This window comes from Castanea sativa, chromosome 6, assembly GCF_040712315.1.
Source record: "Castanea sativa cultivar Marrone di Chiusa Pesio chromosome 6, ASM4071231v1".
Taxonomy (NCBI): Eukaryota; Viridiplantae; Streptophyta; class Magnoliopsida; order Fagales; family Fagaceae; genus Castanea; species Castanea sativa.
In genome coordinates this window covers 8,554,586-8,577,024 of record NC_134018.1, presented here as the reverse complement: position 1 = coordinate 8,577,024, position 22,439 = coordinate 8,554,586, and the positions used below count along the sequence as shown (strand labels likewise).

Here is a 22,439-nt window from a genome sequence, read left to right as displayed (position 1 = left end):
GATTTTTTTTTAGAATACTAAATATTTTTAACACACAAACAGGGAGAGGGTGAAGGTTTTAAAGAAACTTACAATGGTATATATCCAAAAGGGCCTTATGTGAATAGTAGATTAGTTAACTAACAAAAGTAGTGTTTTAAAACCAAATTTGGCCAAAAATCTAATGAAACTGATGTAAATACTCTAATGCTCTTAAAATACTTTTTTTAGTAGTGTCTCCATTTGATATTATTGTTGGACTTAGAGTTTTAATTGTATAGCTTTTGTAATAAAGAGCTTTAATCGAAAAGATGTATTTGATAACCGAATTGATAAATAACTTTTATATATGTGAAATGATGATGGAGGACATAATAAAGCATAAACTATTTTATAAACTCTTTAAAAAACTGAATTACGTATTAAATGTAATACACATCCGATTAACACTTTATTTGTTTTGGCAATAATGTTTTCTAGAAAATAAATAATTTTTCAAAATATATTTTCTATAAAACTATCTCATTTTTCAATGTTTGGTAGCAATTTTAAATAAGTTGAAAAGCAATCTCCTAACTTCTATTTTAGGTTACGGTGGGATAGAGTTGTTTCCAGAAAAAAAAAAAAAAAAAAATTTATATATGTAGTAGAATACAATCTCAAAAAATAAGTTATACTTTTTTTGTTGATCAAAAACTACCTTTGACTCATTTTTTAAAAAAACATGAACAACTATCTTAACACAAAATTTTCCATCAAATAAACAGTGCTTTAAAGAAATTAAAATTAAGGTCTTAAAAAAAATCAAATCTAAAAAAATTATAATTAGTAATGACTATCCATCTTCCTCCCCTCCCTCCATCACCGCCAGAGTCCTCTCCAGTCACCGGGAACATATCGTTTCCATCTGGTTCATCCTTTTGTCGTTACTGTATCTCAGGTTTTCCTCACAATTCTCACAAAGACGCCAAATTTATCACCTCCATGCACCATGAGGTGCACCACATACCCTAACACCCCACCAATAACCCCACAAATGGCCAAATACACAAAAACAAGCACAAAGGCGTAACGAGTCTTTTTTCCCCCCTTTTAGCAACTCATAGCTCTTCTTCATAGCAAAAAACCCATAAAATTGTTTCCAATATGGTGAGTGAGCTCATAGACCAAGACAATGCAGTTTGGAAAACTGATGTGGCGCAACAAATGTTTCTGCCCCATGAAGCCTCGGAAATTCTGGGCATTCCATTAAGTGAAAGGCTCCCCCCTGACCGAATCATTCAGGCTTGTACTCCCTCGGGTATGTTTACTACTAGCAGCGCCTACATATTGATTATATCATGTGATTCAGCTTCTAGTGCAGCTTCTTCAAATCTGGAAGCTCAAAGACAGTTCTGGAAGGGAATTTGGCATCTTCGGACTCCAAAAAAAATCAAGCATTTCATTTTGAAGGCTTGCAATAATGCTCTACCCACCATGGCGAATCTCCACCATCGCCATATTGTCACAACAGACATCTGTGAGGGCTGCCAAGATCGAGCAGAGGACACATTGCATGCTCTTTGGTTTTGCAAAGAAATTGCGTGTGTGGCATTCAATGGAGTGGTTCCACCAAGACACATCAGTCCAGTCTGTGTCATTCAACGACCTTTTTTCCAGGTTCATGCATTCTCGGGACGAATTCAGACTGGAGCTCTTCTCAATCGTGGCACGGCTGCTGTGGAATAGGCGCAATGCTAGGCACTTTGGTCGACCAGCTCATCCACTCTCCAAGATTTGTAGTATGGCTGGTACCCTCCTCCAAGAATTCCTTGCAGTTCAGTCCGAGTCCCCAGCACCGCCTAGTCCAATCATTATGTAGCAATGGAGACCCCCTGAAGATAATTTCTATAAGGTGAACTTTGATGCAGCCACATTCAGTTCCACCAATTCCGCAGGCATTGGAGTGATTGTGTGTGATTGTGATGGGGAGGTTTTAGATGCTCTCTCGATGCCAATTTCACTGCCTCAATCAGTAGCAGCTGTGGAAGCTCTAGCGTGTCGCCAAGCGGTGAAGTTTGCTACAGAAATTGGTTCGCCTCAGGTGGTGATTGAAGGAGACTCAGCTGTGATCATAAATGCGCTTACCAAGGACAACGACGATCTGACCAGCTATGGAAATATTATAGAGGACATTCATGCACTAGTTTCGGGTTTTCAATTGGTAGAATTTAATCATGCACCCCGAGCTTGTAATTCAGTTGCTGATGCTCTTGCAAAAAAAGCAAGCACAGTGACAGGTCTTCAGGTCTGGTTGGAGGATACTCCATTCGATATTACCCCTCTTATGTTAAGGGATGCTACTGTTGTAAGGGATGTTCACTAAGTTTTTAAGTTTTTGAATAAAGTCCTAGAATTATTGGTCTGGTTTCTCAAAAAAAAAACCACCTTAACCAAGTGCATTATAGTATCTGTTTGACATGATTAATTTTGCCAACTTATTTTACTATTTAACTTAATTTTGTTACTATTCATGGGTCTTACTACACTTTTTAGTACTATTCATGAGTCCCACTATACTATTTCAGCTTACTTTTACCTTTATCTATAATACTTTCAGCAAAAAAAATTTCAATTTCAGCAAAATAAACAGATCACAAACAGACCTGTAGTATAGTGATATAGAGGAGAGAGGAAGCATAAAGGAAATAAGTACATAAATTGGAAGCAAAAATTGTGATCGGTTTAACGATGAATATGAAAACCAAAAAAATAAAATAAAACTTAAGCTCAAATTCGCGTAAGGAAACTAGATCTGAGATTAGGTAAAAAACTAGACTCTGAACATGATGGAGGGAGGGGAGGGAGATGGACCGTCATTAGAACATTTTCAGATTTGATTAAGTTGTCTAATGTCTGACGTGGAGACTTAAGGCCCATTTGGTTTAGACATGACTGAGTTCTCATAACTCATAATTCTAATTCAAATCTCATTACTCATAACCCAAACTCCACTATCACTCAAAAACACCAAAATTGTTGTTTGGTTACAAAACTCAGTCACATATCTCAACTTTTAAATCCATTTTTTGTCAAAATGGTGGAACCCACCACACTGACACTACACAGAGTTATGGTTGCTACCCACGTCAATTTTCTTTTCCCCTCTTTCATATTCTCCTAAGTCCATCGCCACCATCAATGGCAAACTCAGAACCCACCACTGTGAGCACCACCAATGGCCACAAAACAAAAAAATAAAAATAAAAATAACAATCTCAACCAAAAGAAAATCCAACCATAAGCTACAACCACAAAAAGAAAAAAAAATTTCAATCCTCAATACCACCACCAACCACACAAACCCACCTCCATCACAACCCAAGCTTCAAACCACAACTACAAACACAAAAAACTCAAACACACCAACACAAAATCTTCAAATTAGTGATCCAAAATTGCCAATTCAAACCCATGAACATAGAAAATCCAAACCCAAACCTAGAAATCCTTAGATCGATGTCCAAAATCATGAAAATGAGGAGTGGATTTTTGTTTTTAGGTATATATTTATGCGTGGATGAACATGGTGAGTGGCTAAAAGACCTAGTTGACGAAAAACTGGACATTTAGTGACGAAAATTTTTTGTCACTAAAAATAAATTTTGTTGTAGTGTGGGTCTGAAGAAAAAAGGAAGAAAGAAAAAAAGACAAAACCAAGAAGAAGAGAAAATTTCATGTTTGTCAGGTTCATTCTTGTCCAATTGGCAGCGGTCTATTTGAGCTTTTTGTCTTCTTCTTCTTCTTTCTTTTTTCTTTATTTAGATTGAAATTTTGTTAAACTATTGATGTACTTAGAAAAAGTGAAATTTTGCAAAGGTAAAACAAATAAACTAAAAAGTTAAATAAAAAAGCTAATGACAAACGTACCCCCCCTAAAATCTCTTGTATGGTATCCATACTAGACAATTATATATATATATATATATATATATATATATATATAATTCTCTCCGTTTTAATTTAAATAGAAAGAGTCTACTTCACTATTTAATATTTTATTTTTGGAAGTGATGATGGATTATGTACCATTTAAAATAAATAAATCCTTTTTGAATATAGAGAATCATTTTTTTTTCCTATTTTCTTTTTTCGTTTTTTAAGTCGCTCTTCACGATCGCTTCATTAGAAGCTTGCTTGTGTCTATCGTTAAATCTTACCTACTAGTTAAAGACACAATACAAGGTATTATGTTTTTTTCATCCCCTCCCATGGCTTCCATATCCATTGTTTTCTTAGTCCTGTCCATAACCTTTGTAGCTGGAAGAGCTCAGCCAAACGAACCTAGCAGAGTACGCTTAGGCACTTCCCTCACCTACCCTACTTCATGGCCTTCTCCTTCTCACCGATTTGCATTTGGATTCTATCCGCAAGGCAGTGGCTTTGCGGTGGGAATTTGGCTGGTCGGTATGGACAACAACATAACAGTTGTGTGGACAGCAAATCGTGACGATCCACCGGTCACCTCAAAGGCATCGCTGGATTTTACCAAGGATGGTAAGCTTGTGTTAAGAACAGAGCAGGGACCGGAACAAGTCATTGCTAGTGGTGCAAAAGGCCCCGCTTCCTATGCCGTCATGAATGATTCCGGCAATTTTGTGCTCTATAACAACGATTCCAAGATCACCTGGCAGAGTTTTGACAGTCCTACCGATACCATTTTACAAGGTCAGACTCTGTTAGCTGGTGCTGAACTGGCCTCCAGTTTAAATGAGGGAGACCACTCAACTGGACGGTTTCATCTCAGAATGCAGACTGATGGAAACCTTGTTTCATATCCAAGAAACAGTGGAGACGCCGCGTCAGATGCCTATTGGAATACTGGCACTTCTGGGAGTGGTTTCAACCCGAATGGTTTCCTTTTTGACCTTTATCTTAATTCTACCGGCGGTTTAAACCTTGTCAACCAGTCCAATTCAGCTACCGTTTATACCTTGAATGATCATTTATTTTCCTCCGGAGACATCAACCTTGACAACAATAACAATACCATTTATCGTGCGACTCTTGATGTTGATGGAATTTTCCGATTGTATTCTCACACCTACAATGAGAATAGAAACGACCGTGTACATCTTTTGTTGTCAACGTTAGAAAATTCATGTGACATACACGATTTCTGTGGACTTAACAGTTACTGCTCAGCCATCGGCAGCAAAGCTGGCTGTAGCTGTTATCCTGGATTTGATTTCATCAACACCAGCAATAAGTTCCTGGGCTGCCACCAAAACTTCAATGAAGATGATTGCAGACGCAGTGAAGATCCAGAAATGTTGTACAATGTTGCTTCTTTAGAGAATATGTCGTGGGCTGATCGTCCTTATTCCGTTAAGCTAATAGAAGAGAGAGGTTGTGGCAAATCTTGCCTGGTGGATTGTAATTGTGGAGCAGTATTGTATACGGATACTTATTGCAGCAAATATAAGCTTCCGCTTAGATATGGTAGAATAAGAAATGTAACCAAACCAACTACAGCTTTCTTCAAGGTGTACCATCCCCATCAAGTCCACGAAGTCTTGATTGAAAGCAAGAGAAGTCTGATTTTGATTCTTTCTATAATTTTGGGTTCATTTTTATGCTTGTGCCTTGTTTTGGCAACCTCTAGCATCTTGGTGTACAGGCACAAATTTGACAGGTACAGAAAACTGACAGAAAATGTGAACTTGGGATTAGCTGAAGAGTTTACTCTACGGTTATTTTCTTACAACGAGCTTGAGAGTGCTACGGAAGGCTTCCAGGAAGAATTAGGTAGGGGCTCATATGGAGCAGTTTACAAAGGGACTATATCTGAGGGTGGCAAAACTATTGTTGTTAAGAGACTCGAGAAAGACGTGGAAGAAGGGGACCGTGAATTTCGGGCTGAAATTATTGCAATTGCACGAACTCATCATAAAAACTTGGTTCGAGTACTTGGAATTTGTATTGAGGGAAATAGGAAGCTTTTAGTTTACGAGTACATGAACAATGGCTCACTTGCTGATCTTATCTTCAAGGCTGAGAGGCCCCCAATTTGGAAAGAAAGAATAAGAATTGCACTAGATGTGGCTAGAGGGCTTCTCTATCTGCATGAAGAGAGCGAAGTCCGTATCATCCACTGCAACATAAAGCCTCAAAACATACTCATGGATGATAATTGGACGGCAAAGATTTCTGATTTTGGATTTGCAAAGCTACTAATGCCAAATCAATCAGGAGCCACAACAACTGCGGAAGGGACAAGTGCATATTTAGCGCCTGAATGGGAAAAGAATTCCTTAATATCATTTCAAACTGATATATACAGCTTAGGCGTTGTGCTTTTGGAGATTGTCTGTTGTAGAAGAAGCATCGAAGTAAATGTTTCAACTACAGATGAGATAATTCTTTCTAGTTGGGTATATGACTGCTTTGCTGCAGGAGAGTTGGACAAGCTTGTGAAAGATGAAACTGTAGACTTCAGGACATTGGAAAGAATGGTCAAGGTGGGATTGTGGTGTGTTCAAGAAGATCCAACTTTGCGCCCTTCAATGAAGAATGTAGTCTTGATGTTGGAAGGAACAATAAATGTTCCAATTCCTCCATCGCCAGTTCTTTCCATTGTTGTTTCATAATATGTGCACTCTAATTGATGTATCCTTGGGGACTTAATAATGTGTATGTATGTGTATACATACATTTAGTAGGTATGCACACCCTAGTTTGTTTTTATGATTTTATTTTTAATTCTTTTTTTTTCATATGAAAGCAACATTGTTGTAGCTGATAGGAGGGATCTGACCTCTTAATTGGTTCTGTTATTTTTTTGCATTTTGTGTGCTTTTGCGTCTTTCTTTAGCCAAAAAATAAAAATGAATAAAAAATTGGAAGTGATGAAATAAATTGCCTTTTGTTAAGTTGTAATTTCCTGTATATGTGTTCATTTTATTCCATGCCAATTTCTTTGTAATTTATTGCATAAATCTTTTGTATTTGTGGGCTTAACTTTTGTACTTTGAATTGGGCTTTAAAGTGAGTTCATAAACTGCTTGTTGATGATTTTTATGGGACAATGGGTAGGACAAGGGAGTAGGGACTTATGAAATAGGCACATGACAGTTTTAAGATGTTGTTGTGAGTCTTGTGACCAATTTCATGGGACAAATCATGAGCTTGCATGAGCAAAAATGGCCGCACTGGAGAGAAGTTTGTTATTTAGATCCTCTATTGTTCAAGCCCTTTCCCACTGTATTTACACTCATTTCTCACAATTTTACCCTAAGCACCCACTTAAGAGTTAAACAAATTGGAGCCATTTTTGAGAGACTCAAACACCATCGATTCTCTACTCTTTTCCCTCTTATCAATGGTATGAGTGTTTAGGTTGTTGGGAAATATTGGAGATTGCCCAATTTAAGCCTAGGAGGCTTGAAGGTGCAACTACGCTAGGTTGCAGGATTCAGGAAGTTAGATTGAATAAAGTACTCAGTAAAGAAGTAGGTGGCGAGCTAGAGTTTTGAGGGAGCAAGTACTTGGGTAGCTTAGGCTTTAAGGGTCTTTATTGTAATCTTTGTACTACAACTATTTTATCTAGTGGATCATTTTTTGTGGTCAGGGCAATGAGAGGTTTTTATGTAGGATACTTGGATTTTCCTCTCCGGGTTTTCTTTTCTTTAGTTATTTTCAATTGCTCATTTAATTGCTCTAATATTTTTATTCATGCAATTATTAGTAGCCATGCATAGTTAATTTGGTTAATCACGTATATTCCGCATTAATTGTTAGATTAGCCTTAATTAACTTAGTCATACTTAAATCATTACCTAGTTTGAATTAAGTAGATTTCTCACCTTTCATGTTTGTTAGGTTCATTCTTGTCCATTTGGCACTGGTCTATTTGAGCTTTTGTCTTCTTCTTTTTTTTCTTTTTTCTTTATTTAGATTGAAATTTTGTTAAACTGTTGATGTACTAAGAAAAAGTAAAACTTTAAAAAAGTGAAATAAATAAACTAAAAAGTTAAATAAAAAAGCTAAAGACAAACGTACTCCCCCTAAAATCTTTCGTATGTTATCCGTACTAGACAATTATTTAAGAATTTATATATATATATATATACACGCACACACACAATTCTCTCCATTTTAATTTAAATAGAAAGAGTCTACTTCACTATTTAAAATTTTATTTTTGGAAGTGATGATGGACTATGTACCTTTTTTTTTTTCTAAAAAAAAATCCTTTTTGAATATAGAGAATCATTTTTTTCCAATTTTCTTTTTTCTTTTTTTTATGTCTTCACTCCTCACGACCGCTTCATTAGAAGCTTGCTTGTGTCTATCGTTAATCTTACCTACTAGTTAAAGACACAATACAAGTTATTATGTTTTTTTCATCCCCTCCCATGGCTTCCATATCCATTGTTTTCTTAGTCCTGTTCATAACCTTTGTAGCTGGAAGAGCTCAACCAAACGAACCTAGCAGAATACGCTTAGGCACTCCCCTTACCTACCTGACTTCATGGCCTTCTCCTTCTCACCGATTTGCATTTGGATTCTATCCGCAAGGCAGTGGCTTTGCGGTGGGAATTTGGCTGGTCGTTATGGAGAGCATAACAGTTGTGTGGACAGCAAATCGTGACGATCCACCGGTCACCTCAAAGGCAAAGCTGGATTTTACCAAGGATGGTAAGCTTGTGTTAAGAACAGAGCAGGGACCGGAACAAGTCATTGCTAGTGGTGCAAAAGGCCCCGCTTCCTATGCCGTCATGAATGATTCCGGCAATTTTGTGCTCTATAACAATGATTCCAAGATCACCTGGCAGAGTTTTGACAGTCCTACCGATACCATTTTACAAGGTCAGACTCTGTTTGCTGGAGCTGAACTGGCCTCCAGTTTAAATGAGGGAGACCACTCAACTGGACGGTTTCATCTCAGAATGCAGACTGATGGAAACCTTGTTTCATACCCAGGAAACAGTGGAGACGCCGTGTCAGATGCCTATTGGGATACTGGTACTGCTGGGAGTGGTTACAACCCGCATGATTTCCTTTTTGACCTTTATCTTAATTCTACCGGCGGTTTAAACCTCGTCAACCAGTCCAATTCAGCAACCGTTTTTATCGTGAATGATTTCTTAATTTCCTCCGGAGAAAGCAACGTCAACCTCAACAACGATAACAATACCATTTATCGTGCAACTCTTGATGTTGATGGAATTTTCCGATTGTATTCTCACGCCTACGATGAGAATAGAAACGTATATCTTTTGTTGTCAACATTAAGATATTCATGTGACGTATACGGTTTCTGTGGCTTCAACAGCTTTTGTACACTAAATGTCGGCCAAAGCAACTGTCGTTGCCTTCCTGGGCATGATTTCGTAGACCCCAATCGAAGGACTCTAGGCTGTGAGAGAAACTTTTCAGAAGCAGGGTGTACAGGTGGGAAAGGAAATGCAGCTTTTTATAACATAAGTACTATGGAAAAATGGGTGTGGGGAGACATTCCATATTTTGATGAAATTATGTCAAAGGAAGATTGCAAAAGCTCATGTTTGGAAGACTGCAATTGTGACGCAGCACTCTTCGATGGTAATTCTTGCCAGAAACAAAAGTTTCCACTGAGATATCTTAGAACAGTTACAAAATCCAATCACACAGCGTTCTTGAAGGTGGGATCTATCCCAAAGAAGCCACGGCTACCCATTGCTTCTGACACAGTCGTTATCACAAGCAAAACAGCTATGGTACAAATCGTTCTTGAAACTCTAGGCTTTACTGGTTTTTCATGTGTTGCTCTAGCAATCTTTGGCCGTTTCATTTTCAAAATTAGAGTTTTAAGGTATCAAATGCTGTTAAAGAATGGAAATTGGGGCCTGCCTGAGGAGGTAACCTTAAGATTGTTCACATACGCCGAGCTCAAAAGAGCAACAAATAGTTTCAAGGAAGAGTTGGGTAAAGGGTCTTTTGGAGCAGTTTACAAAGGTACTTTAAACCAAGGTAAAAAACTTGTTGCAGTAAAGAGACTGGAGAAATTAGTTGAAGAAGGTGAAAGAGAGTTCCGTGCAGAGATGCGAGCAATTGGAAGAACCCATCACAGGAACTTAGTTCGGTTGCTGGGTTTCTGTGCAGAGGACTCTAAAAGGCTTCTGGTTTATGAATACATGAGCAATGGTTCCCTTGCTGACCTACTGTTTGGGGCCATATTGCGTCCAGATTGGACTGAGAGATTGAGAATTGCATTGGATGTTGCAAGAGGAATTTTCTATCTACATGAAGAGTGTGAGGCCCCTATCATTCATTGTGATATAAAGCTTCAAAACATTTTGATGGATGATTGTTGGAATGCTAAAATCTCTGACTTTGGGCTTGCCAAGTTCTTAATGCCAGATCAGACAAGGACTTTCACGGGGGCCAGAGGGACAAGAGGGTATGTGGCACCAGAATGGCATAAGAACATCCCTATATCAGTGAAGGCAGATGTTTACAGTTATGGGATTGTGCTCTTGGAAATTGTATGTTGCAGAAAGAACATAGATCTTAACGCATCTGCAGCAGAGGAGATTGTCCTTTCTTCTTGGGCCTATAAGTGCTTTGCTGCTAGAGATTTATATAAGCTTGTGATTGGTGAAGAGGTAGATATAATGAGCTTGGAGAAAATGGTGAAGGTGGGACTGTGGTGCATTCAAGAAGAACCAGCTCTCCGTCCCTCTATGAAGAGTGCAGTCTTGATGTTAGAAGGTATTACTGAAATTCCGGTTCCCCCATGTCCAACTACTCCCTCCATGTAATCAATTTCCCCTATAGTTGAAATTTTTGTTTCTCATTTGTACAAATAAGTGATGACACATGATGCGTGGGCATGTTGTTGTTTTGTTTTAAAACAAATGTATTACTTATGTGTAATTCTCATGTAATAAAAATGTTTAGAGAATGACTTGAAACAAGATGTGAATATTGTGCATCATGGATGCTTGTCTTTGGCAAATTAAAATAGACTCTCCCCAAAAGATAAAAGATTTAACAACCTCCATTTGTAATATATGTTGCTCTACAATGTGAGGCAGATACGCATGGTTCTTGTTGTTAGCAATAGCAGGCAGCCACAACATCTTATACAAACTCCATGCCAAATGTATCTCAAAATTTAACCAAAAAAAAATCTCCAAAAAGTTCAACCAACCAATGTCTTCAACATACCCCTTATATTTCTACCTGTTGCTCTCAGAGTGTATGCTGTAATTTGAGTGTTTTGTCAAGGTGGTTGTTGTTGTGCAAGTTACCAAAAATATAGGTGATAAAATGGTCAGATGATCAATAATCTGCAAATAATCTTTAATATGCCATCTTGTTTGTTCATGGAAGTTTTACTGTCACAAAATAAATAGCTTGATTTAGAACAGATTAAAGTTAAGTCATATAACAGAAGTTAATCTAAAACAAGCATCTGTAACAATCAAATAACAAGATATGTAAAGGTAAAATAAAATTCTTAAATGTGAATGAGGAGATGATTTCAAAGATAAAAGGAAATAACGTGATATGTAAATGCGAATTATTAAAACAAATCTGTTTAGTGGTTGACATGAAATGAAACTTGCAAAAATACATTGTTCTTAGCAAAAAGTGTTCAGGGACTTTTAACTTGGAACTTTAATTTCTCATAAGGCAGTGCTACTTCTGTGAAGGGTGAAGTTATGGAAGTGGGGGTAATTGCAGCTCCAAAGAACTAAGGAAATATCAATCTCTCTGTGCTAAAATGTGGATGTCATGTGATTTCCTACCCTGTTGCATCTGTAACTGTAAAATTTATAAAATTATCAACCTCTATTGGTTAAAATATCTTCCCTAAATTAGATTAATAGTGTCACTGGAATTTATAAATTGTATTTAAGAAAGAGCTTACCTTTTCAAGCCCCCCCCCCCCCCCCCAACCCCCCCAATCCCCCAAAAAAACCCCAAACAAAGAGAGCTTACTTTTAAGTTTTAAGGATGTGTAATCCTTTCGCACTTCAATGATACTAACTTCAAAACAGATCAGTTATATGATACTACACATCATGTTTTATTTGCTGATGACATATTAATCTCATTTATTCTATCTGTCTGAGTCTGCATTCCATGGTGCAATGCATCTTAGCATTTGAAAATATTAACTCCCTATGCACTTAATTCTTTTGCATTTATTCCAGGGAAGTGGATTCTTTTGAAGGGAAAGTAGCATCTGCTTTTGAAGATGCTATTTCCAAGAAAATCAGAGAAGGGATGATAAAGCTTGACTCCTTATTGCAATCACTTCCAAAACAAGTCCCAGTATACGACATTGCTGTTTTAAATGTTACTTTTGTGGAAGATAAAAGTAAAGGACGCATTTGTAGTTTCAAACTATAACCATAAAGGATGGAGGGCTTCTACTTCCTGCAGCAGTCCAGCTAAGAAGATTCAGATCTCATTACAAGAAACTGTATTTAATTCTGTATCATAGTTTACTTTGATGCAAGTTTTTTCACTGTCAACTCTTTGCTCTCTACTTAATTATTCAAGTATAGTTGTAAGGATCTCTATTGCTTTTGAGAAAGTGCCAAGATGGTAGAAAACTAAAGATGTCAAGCTATACAACCGTGTGATGCATTTTTACTTTGTCAAGATGGGACATATCACTTAGACTGGCTTCTGGCTTTGTCTCAGTATCGTTAAAGTGTCTTGTGCTATATTGAAATTGTTGCCTGAGCACTAATAACTCAACTTGAAATAGGGCATGTCTGAGTTGCCGCCTTGTGTTTTCTGTATTGTAATTGAAATTGGACATTGAACATTCATAAATAAAAAATAAAAAATAAAAAATATGGTAAATTGCAATTTATACGCCGAAAGTTTTGGGGTGATTAGATTTTCCAGCCTGAAGTTTCAAAATTTGAATTTTACCCCTTGAAGTTTGGTGATGTTTGAATTTTACACCCTGACGTTTCAGAATTTAGATTTTACTCCCTATAGTTTAGAAGTATTTGAATTTTACTCCCTAAAGTTTTAGAATGTTTGGATTTTACACCCCAAAGTTTCAAAATTTGGTGGTGTAAAATCCAAACACTCCTAAATTTTAGAGTGTAAAATTCAAGTTCTGAAACGTTAAAGTGTAAAATCAAAGCAACCCAAATTTCGAGGGATAAAATCTAATTTTTAAAACTTTAGGGTGTAAAATCCAATTAATCCCGAACTTTATGGGTGTAATTTACAATTTACCAAAAAAAAAAAAAATTGGACATTGAACTAAAGCTTCCTTTTGTGGTCAGGCAGATTATTTTCACAGAATTGTTGACAAAATACTGGATCAGTCCATTTTGAACACTGCTAGATGGAGATACATTGTTCCTAAACTGTACAAGCAGTACTGTGCTATTTGTTGGTTCAAGAGATGAGTACTTCAAGCTTGCAGAAATCTTGAGGAATAATTTAGATAGTAGTGTCAGATTGAAAGATTTTGCGACATACTTGAAGTGGAGTGAGATCGGAGACCTGCACATACATCTTTAGATTAGTGTCATCTTGGTCTCTGTCAGTTTGCAACAACTTATTATTGGGAAATTGAAGACAAACAGAAGCCCAAAAGTGACCAAAATTTTCAGTGACTAGCAGAACTTTCGGAGTCAACCCCAACTCTGAGGAAAATTTCACTATTAAAATCAGCATTTACAATTATAATAGGCAACATTACAAATTGCGACCTCTAACTTTGCCTAAATATTCAATTTAGTTCTGTAACTTCAATTTCATTCAATTCAGTCCTCTAAGTAAAATCAAATCAATTAAAAGTTCAAAGCATTGCAATCACTTCCAAACCAATTCATTCAACCCAATCAATTCAAACCAAAATCCATTCAAGTCTCCCGCCGCTAAAGGACATTCCTGAAGCAAAAAATAATAATAAATTCAAGGGTTATGTGTTTTGGGCTTATTAAAAATTAATGCTCGTTGGAATTCGTTGTGTTTGTTTCTGAAATAATGATGTCAAGGAATGAATTGGTTATTTCTTTCGTACTCCACTTTTGGTTGGAGAATCTGTTCCATATGTTTTATCTGGTTCGTAACGGATTCAAGGACGGCAGAGTACATTTCACTTGCTTTTAGTGGCTAGGAAGCTCAGCTTTGAACATGGTGATTGTGCTCGAGTAAGAAGAGGAGCTTAGATCTACTGCGAATGGACAAAATTTGGCTACAACTCTACTCAATATCCTTTTATCATATGTGATTTTGACAAATTTATCGTTAGATTACATTTTTTTTCTTAATTCTTTTATGTTGCAAATTTTCCAAAATATCAAAAATCAATACTTATGCCATCAATTAAATATTTGAATTTCAAGTTTTTGTAGCCTTAAATTATACATTAAAAAAATAAAGTTTACAAATCGAATAGTAAATAACATCTAATTGATGCAAAATTTGATATGCGTATTAAAAACATAAAAAATATGCAATCCAATAATTAGAATTTTTAAATATGTAGTCATGTTGATTTTTTTAGTGGGAGTTATAGTCATCAACTACAAACAAGTATGTAGCTAAACATTGTTTACTACAAATTAGACTATGCGCTCAAATGCATGTTATCAGCAATTTGAGGCAATCTACTACAAAGAACGAAAGTAATATCCGTAAAAGAAATTTGAAGTAGAAAGTTTGAATTTTGTTGAAATCTCTGTATTGAAATTTTTGGATGAGAGAGATCAAGAGATGTCAAAAAAATTGCTTTTTAATTTTCTTTTTAAAAAAAAAAAATTTATTAGTTTTTTGGTTTTTATTTTAAATTTAAAAAACCACAAAAAAAAACTAAATTACTTTGAACACTTAACGACAGCCCATTTAGGGACATTAAAGGGAGAATTGAATTAAATGAAGTTGAAATTATAGGACTGAATTAAATTTTAGATAAAATTAAATAATACACTTAATAATTTAAACGTTAAAATATATGTATATTCCTAATTGGTACCTAGTAGAACTTATTAGCGTGATCCCTCAATCTACTCCAAGTCGTCTACTCCAAGTCGTTATGACTATTCTAGTATGAACTTTTTCACATGTACATGACTTCAAGAAACTCCTTGATAATTCTTCTCCACTATAGAACAAAGAAAGCTTTGTGGCTTCAACTTTTTCACCAAACTTGAACATCATTCTTCATATTCACTTTTGATGAACTATATTACGTGGTGAAAGAGGTTCTAGGGTTTTGATTTTCTTAAATGCAAGCATTGTTTTGTCAAACCTCTAAAAACCTTAATTAGGTTGACTTTAATGAGCCCTTATATAGTAACCCAAGTAGGGCACGAATTCCACCTCATTAGCCAACATTAATTATCAGGTTTCCTGTATCTCAATTGAGCAGGCCTTAGTCGAGGGCATGTTGAGAGATTGGTCTAAATCAATCGAGAGACAACTGTGGGTTGATTGAGATTCTAGTTATTGTCCTTTTCTTGAGATAAATCTTATGATCCGTTTGGATTGAGGAAGAGGGAGGGAGAGTAGAGTAGAGTATAGTAGATTTAACACAAAATTAGTTTCTTTTTAACCAACTCTACTCTACTCTCCTTCACTTTCCCTCCTTCCCCCCTCCATTTAAACAGGCCATTAGAGTTGATCTTGTCTTAATATTTGACACTTAAAAGTCAAAAACAAGATACATTGTCATGGATTTGCTAACACTAACGTTACAACATTTTTCTTTTGAGCTACTTAAATCAAAACATGGGAGAGAGATTTTTAAAACACATAACCATGTTTGCACATGTAAAACTAGAAACCTACTAATAATGTCGAGAGCCTTAAAACTTAATGGTATCTCATGCTCTCCTTTATGAGTAGAACTAAGGCTCAAATATCTCCATTATTGTAACCATCAAATTTTTAGAGAAAGAGAGAGAATTAATTAGAATCTTTTGATAAATTTGCTACTAACAATATAAAAAATCTAATAGTTGAATTAGACAAAAATCTCAAAATGAACAAATATTTCAGCAAAAGGGTTAGAAAATAATGATATAATATAACTAAAAGACAACAATAAAAATTACCGTAATAATTTTTAAACAAGTAATATAAAAATTCTTGATCATATAAAAAGACTAGTTTATTTTTCCCTTTTACTCAAAATACTTGCTATAGTTGCTTCCAATTTTTTTTCAAAATTAAAATTGTTAAAATCCTCCTCAAAATCAATTACGTTACAAGAACATTAAGTGGATTAGCTATTTATCAATTTAAAAAAAAAGTTGTTAGCTAGAATAATTATATCATCTTAGAAGCAAGAAGAATCATTTTTAAATAAAATTTTAGTGTATATTACATTAACCTCCCTTGTGGTTTTATGAAATGACACACTTTGCCAAATGTTTAATGAAACACTCACCCTTTGAGGTTTATATATGAATGCAACAATTAATTAAGTTTTCACTTCAAGGGGAAGTGTCATTTATACAAACATTTAGCAACAATGTGTCATTTCAATAAATCTCAAAAGAGTGTGATATAATTTACCCAAAATTATACAGTATAATATACAAATTTAAATAATATTATTTAATTTCTATTTAAATATATTACGTTAAAAATGTCTCATTTAAATTTATTGCCATATCCCTCAAAATGTATCGAGCTGGCTGATATGTCCAATGCTTGAAATAATTAATGTTAAGATTGGGCCAAGACAAGTAAACAAAATCAAAGTCTTTTAACTTTTCTAGCTAGCCTAGTCTATCAGTATCTTGTGACCTTTCAAAAGGGTGATTTTGTTGCTTCTTAAATTATCAAAAATGACATATGGCCGATAAAATAAAATTCTCAACATAATTAAATATCTATAATTATGTGAATCCAAGATAAAGGGAACCACTACAATAGGTAACTAAGAAAGCATAAAGTTATAGGTTATGGGAATATGTTTGCTCTGAGTTTCTGAAGTAAAGGTTCAAAGATCATAGGATTTCTTAGTTGGATAGGTAAAGCATAAAGGGATATTGTAAGAAAACATGAAACACGAGCTTTGCACATAAACATGAATTGTGTTATAAAGGCAATATATGTATGTATCATGGGAGGATCAAATATGATGAGTCACCTCTTTTTACAATACATAGATCTATCATGGAGTCCAAAACTAACACCCTATATTATAAAGTTTCTCATGATGTTTGGGCTAACACATAGATCTATCATTTTAATCCAAAACTAAAATTAGTGATCAAAAATATATTATCAATCATTTATACTCTTTACTCCATGTGAGGAAAAAATCATTAAGCCAATCATATACCACTCCCTCAAAACTATTCCAATAAACAGTTATATGTAATTTAAGGCCCGTTTGGTAGGAGTATTTAAATATTGTTGTTTAGTTTTCAGTATTATGAAAATATGTGTTTGAGTATTATAGAAATACGTGTCAGGAGTGTTATTATTTTTTGGGTCATGCTAGCAAATGCTCTTAGGGCATTGGTTAACAATCTATTTTAAGAAAGTTTTGACACAACTTTTATGAAAAAATGAAAAAAATGGTCAAAACATTAATTGTTTTATTTTCTTTTCCCATAAAAACTTTCTTTAAATAGATTATTAACCAATGCCCTAAAAGCATTCGTTAGCAAATCCCTTATTTTTTTAAGTACTGAAAACTACTATTTAAACAACAATACTAAACAGCCTCGTAATTGAAATGTGGATTTTGCTCAAAAAAGTTATTATCAAGAGTAATGATGATACATTTTAACAGTAAATTAATAATAATCATGAGTATGACAATAATTATTCTAACGACAAAGAACAACTTTTTATATATAAAAGATATAATAATAATTGTAGCTTTAGAGCAGCCGTACGTGTTGTGACCAAGAATAGCGTATTAACCTTAGACAGGAAAATTTTCCGTTTAGCCCCTTGTATTAAGCAATAAAAGTGGCCTTGTCTTAACACAACAAACGTTGCTTGTTAATTGCAGTCAGGCATCTTGTGAGACAGATAAGTGACTGTGTACTCTTTTTTTATTTTTTATTAGATTGGCTGATTTCAGGTCTATAATTGCCTTTTGTGCAAGATAGAAGCAAAATGACCAACTTCTCCCTAACCTATATTGATTTTGGCTTCATATCAACTTTCTTTTTTAATGAATAAAAGAAGGGTGGGTTGGGGAGAGGTTTTCTGTGTGGGTCTCACATACATATCTATTCATGTTAGAGCATTCACATCAGTCTGTATATAATAGAAAAAAATGTGTAAAATTTACACAATTTTGTCTAAGAATTATTTATATTAGTCTGTGTATAATTATGTAAATTTACAAGTTTACTACAATCACCGTGTAAATTTACAATGACACTATTCATTTTGCATTTAATTGTTTGTTTTTTATTTATGTATCTCGAAAATGAAAAAAAAAAGAGTAGATGGGGGTTGTTATGTGTAAAGAAAGAGAAACAATTCAAAAATCAAGAAAATTTGATATTTTAATTAAAAATAGTATAAAATAAAGAATCTGATATAAGGTATTTTGAAAAGTGAGTATGTAAAATATAAAATAAAATAAAGATGTAGGTTTTTTATGCTAAAATAGACAAAAATCTTTACATGAACTAATATGAATGCTCTTAGGGTCACTCTATGCAACTTCTACCAAAGATAATTCTCAATTGGATAGAGGGGGTTACCGACCGTGGCAATTTGACCTAAATGTGACTATAATAACTTTTTTAACAACTGAAGAACCAATTGAGGAACCTAGATAATAAGGGCTTTGATAACTGCACATTCAACAGTATATACACTCTTTCACATTATGTGTAAAATGTAAACATTCTTAAAAAATGTGAATACTGATATTCACGTTTTATCGCATGGTGCATGGTGCGAAAGAGTGCATGCACTATTGGATGTGAAGGAATGATTAGGCAAATAATAAAGATTGTACTTTGTAGGCACTCCTTGTAGTAAAGTTCGAGACAAGTAGACAACCAAGCCTTAGCATCTGGGCCTGTAACACTTCTTCAAACTTTTAACAATCAAGCAACAATACAGTAAATCAATCCAATTTAATAGGGGAATAAAGTTATTGAGTAATGACACCCACAACACCTTTGTTACGCTCTGTGAAAGCATTGGTAATGGGGTAGGCTAAATGGTCCAAAAAGGTTTCTGCCAATGAGAAGCTCCGCATAACTTCTTTCCCTACTTTTATCCAAACTACGGAATAAAGTTTCACACTTCGATACGCCATTTTACCTAAGCTACTTTAAAACTGTCTCAAAAGACACATACCAGAAGTAAGCAAAACTTAGGAAACGGTTGAAGAACATGTCTTCTTCTACCGAACTTGTAATAATTCTCATCACTTTGGCCTTTTTATCCCTTATGCTTAACATCGATGCTCAGACTGATTGTAGTGGTGACTTCTTTGACTTGGCCAGTGCAAGAAACATCACAAAGTGCAAGAAATTGACAACATTAGGAGCTGAATTTGGCTGGAAATACAACGTCGACAACCACACCAAACAGTTGCAGCTTGACATAATTCTCCGTGCAAGCCTGCATAATGCAATGGGATGGCTGGCTTGGGGTGTCAATCCAGGACAGAGGCCACAGATGGTTGGAACCAGAGCTATCATAGGCATTAGATACCTCAATGGAACCTCAGTAATCAAGACCTATAACATCACCCAATATACCAAGATTGGTTGCCCACTCCTGCCTTCAGAGACAAGCGATGTAAACGTTTCAAATACACAAGTAATTTACTCAGCAACAAGGTACATGATGACTATACATGCTTCACTAATTCTTCCTCAGAAGGACTACAATTTTTCAACGTTGAACCATGTTTGGCAAGTTGGGCAGTCTGCCAATGATGTGCAGCCATTGATGCATGCCACAACTCTTCAGAATGTAGATAGCACTGAGACTTTAGACTTGGATACTGGGACCTGTGTTAACATTGGACATCGCCGTCGCCACCTTAGAACGGTAAGAATAATTCATGACTTTACACACCCTTTACAGAATTGAATGTATATAGTGCATTAATTTTGATACGTTATGAACCAATGAAATTTGAAACAGTCCACCATTTCTAGTGTCATAGGGAACAACATCCTCTGCAATTCACTGGAAATGGAGAAAGTTCATTTCATGTTACTTTTGTGATTCATATGATCGAAGTATTATGACTTTTTTTCTGCTGGGTGTATGAATTTAATGTAACCTCTATGTTGGCCTTCAAGATTTATAGTCGCTACCAGCTACAGGGTAATTAACGCCTGCATATGTTCTTAAAATTTGAATATGATTGTTTAAATTGTTGTGTGATTGTGTTTGATAATTGAATTATAAGCAGAAGCATGAAAGGGTATATGTTCATAGAGAGAGTCTTTGACAGCTACATATTATATGAAACACTTATATTACAATAAACTCAAAGTTAAGTTTATATAGTAAAGAATATTTTACTAATTCTAGACTAACCCAAAGTTAAGTTGCTTATTTTACAAGTACATAGGTCTACAATTGATTTTGGCCACTTGGGTCATAATATATCTACCAATAATCAATCACTGTGTGCAATCGCGGTCTTACCAATTAACACTCTGCGCTACAAATGCACAGGATATGTGCATAATGAATGGATATATAGCTTATATTCTGACTTGTGCAACAGAGGATTTCATGGACCATGGTTACCATGGCATGTAACTCGATCACTACGATCAGAATAGTTTATTTCAAGTGCTTTAATTCATGAAAGAATGTTGGAGATTAAAAAAAAAAAAAACTTTAAAAATGTATGAATATGATAAATGATAAGACAGTTTATTTTTCCCCCCTTTAAATGCCTTAACTTGCTAAGTTGATATAATGGTTTGTGCACACTTTGTAGGTGCATGGAATTCTGAACATTTTGGGGTGGGGAATACTCTTACCCATCGGTGTGATTATCGCTAGGTACTTCAGGGTGCATCCATTTGACCTTGAGAAGAAAAAGAAATTGTGGTTCTATCTTCATGTCTCCTTTCAGAGTATTGGTTATGTTCTAGGCACCATTGGCTGGGGCATTGGTTTATGGCTTGGACACGCTTCGAAATACTACACCTTTCGCACTCACCGGATTCTTGCTATATTCATATTTACATTTGCTACATTACAAGTAAATCCCTCTCTATCTCTCTCTCATTAATTTTGCGTAATTGTTTTTTTTTTTTTTTTCATGGTCAGAAGAATCTCTTCCAACTCATTAAGTTGTGATTGACAAAACTATCCATATGTTTTATGTATTTAAATTTTAAACAAGTCACATGAATATTTTATGTATTTAAACAAGTCACATAAATAGTTTAATATTCAATTGTCACGTTATTTGGGGGTAAAATTTTTCCCTTTTTGTATTATTTACCAATTAACAATGTCAATTTTGGTTTCTCAGATGTTAGCCTTTCGTTTAAAGCCAAAGAACACCGACGATTACCGCAAGCATTGGAACATGTACCATCATTTTCTTGGCTATGCACTGCTGGCTACGATTTCTGTGAACATATTTCAAGGGATTGCAATTTTAAAGCCGGTTTACACTTGGAAATGGGCTTACGTAGCGATTCTTGGAGCCTTTGGAGTTGTTACAATTGCGTTTGAGATTTACACATGGATAAAATTCAGAAAAGACATTAATAAAAAAAAGAATCAAACCACAGCCACGAATCAAGATTTAAAAGCAGGTGCAGGACCGCCAACAAACTAACCTAACAAGCTTAGGATGAGAGCCGAATAAGACCGAATCATCTCAAACTCCAAAATAAAACAACACACATGAACATTGTTGGAGGATTTTCTATCTTTTGGTCTTCCCTTTTGTTGTATTTTTAAGTTTCCATTGGAAAATTGTGCGTACTTTGTTCGGAGTGTAGCAATAAAAGCACTAATAATGTTGTGTCAAATTTTACTCAAAGTTTTAATTTGGAAATTCCTAAATATTTGATTTTTTTCTTCTCACTTTGACATTTTGAATAACCGGTAGTCTTGTCCATAAGGACCATGACAATGTTCGAACTTGAAACGACTGCTTTGCCATTTTTTTGGCCTGGGATAGGGATTGAATTAATGATTGATTAATCATTAACATTTTTCAAAATAATAATTATAATAATCGTTCTGATTTTTCAGACAATAGATCCTCTACGTGGGAAGAACTACTACGAATCTATGATATCGTTTAGATGAAGTTTCAACTTTCTACTATTGACTTCCCCCTTTACCCTCTTTAGGTTTTTTTTTCCCCCATAAAACAATGATGCTAAATTCTCTAAGAATATTATTAGTCTATTATTGATACATGAGTAGAATATTTGTATACAATTTTTTATCACAACTTTATGACTCCAATTCGTCTCATTTTCCCATTAGAAAAAGAATGAGGAATTATTTCCTCCGGTAATTTA

The 22,439-nt window shown here is 35.0% G+C and overlaps 3 protein-coding genes across 3 annotated transcripts; all 3 read left to right on the top strand.

The window, feature by feature from the left end:
- Window positions 1–4,176: 4,176 nt before the first annotated feature.
- LOC142641471 (G-type lectin S-receptor-like serine/threonine-protein kinase LECRK3) lies at window positions 4,177–6,700 on the top strand. Its single transcript, XM_075815912.1, has one exon. The coding sequence runs from the start codon at window positions 4,209–4,211 to the stop codon at window positions 6,606–6,608; it is 2,400 nt and encodes a 799-aa protein (XP_075672027.1). The 5' UTR covers window positions 4,177–4,208; the 3' UTR covers window positions 6,609–6,700.
- A 1,654-nt stretch (window positions 6,701–8,354) lies between these two features.
- On the top strand, window positions 8,355–10,799 carry LOC142641390 (G-type lectin S-receptor-like serine/threonine-protein kinase LECRK3). Its single transcript, XM_075815811.1, has one exon. The coding sequence runs from the start codon at window positions 8,355–8,357 to the stop codon at window positions 10,761–10,763; it is 2,409 nt and encodes an 802-aa protein (XP_075671926.1). The 3' UTR covers window positions 10,764–10,799.
- An 8,454-nt stretch (window positions 10,800–19,253) lies between these two features.
- LOC142641253 (cytochrome b561 and DOMON domain-containing protein At4g12980-like) lies at window positions 19,254–21,949 on the top strand. The gene is made up of 3 exons (XM_075815653.1): window positions 19,254–19,977; window positions 20,888–21,154; window positions 21,431–21,949. Exons 1-3 carry the CDS (start codon window positions 19,312–19,314, stop codon window positions 21,740–21,742), a joined length of 1,245 nt encoding a protein of 414 aa, XP_075671768.1. The 5' UTR covers window positions 19,254–19,311; the 3' UTR covers window positions 21,743–21,949.
- Window positions 21,950–22,439: the final 490 nt, after the last annotated feature.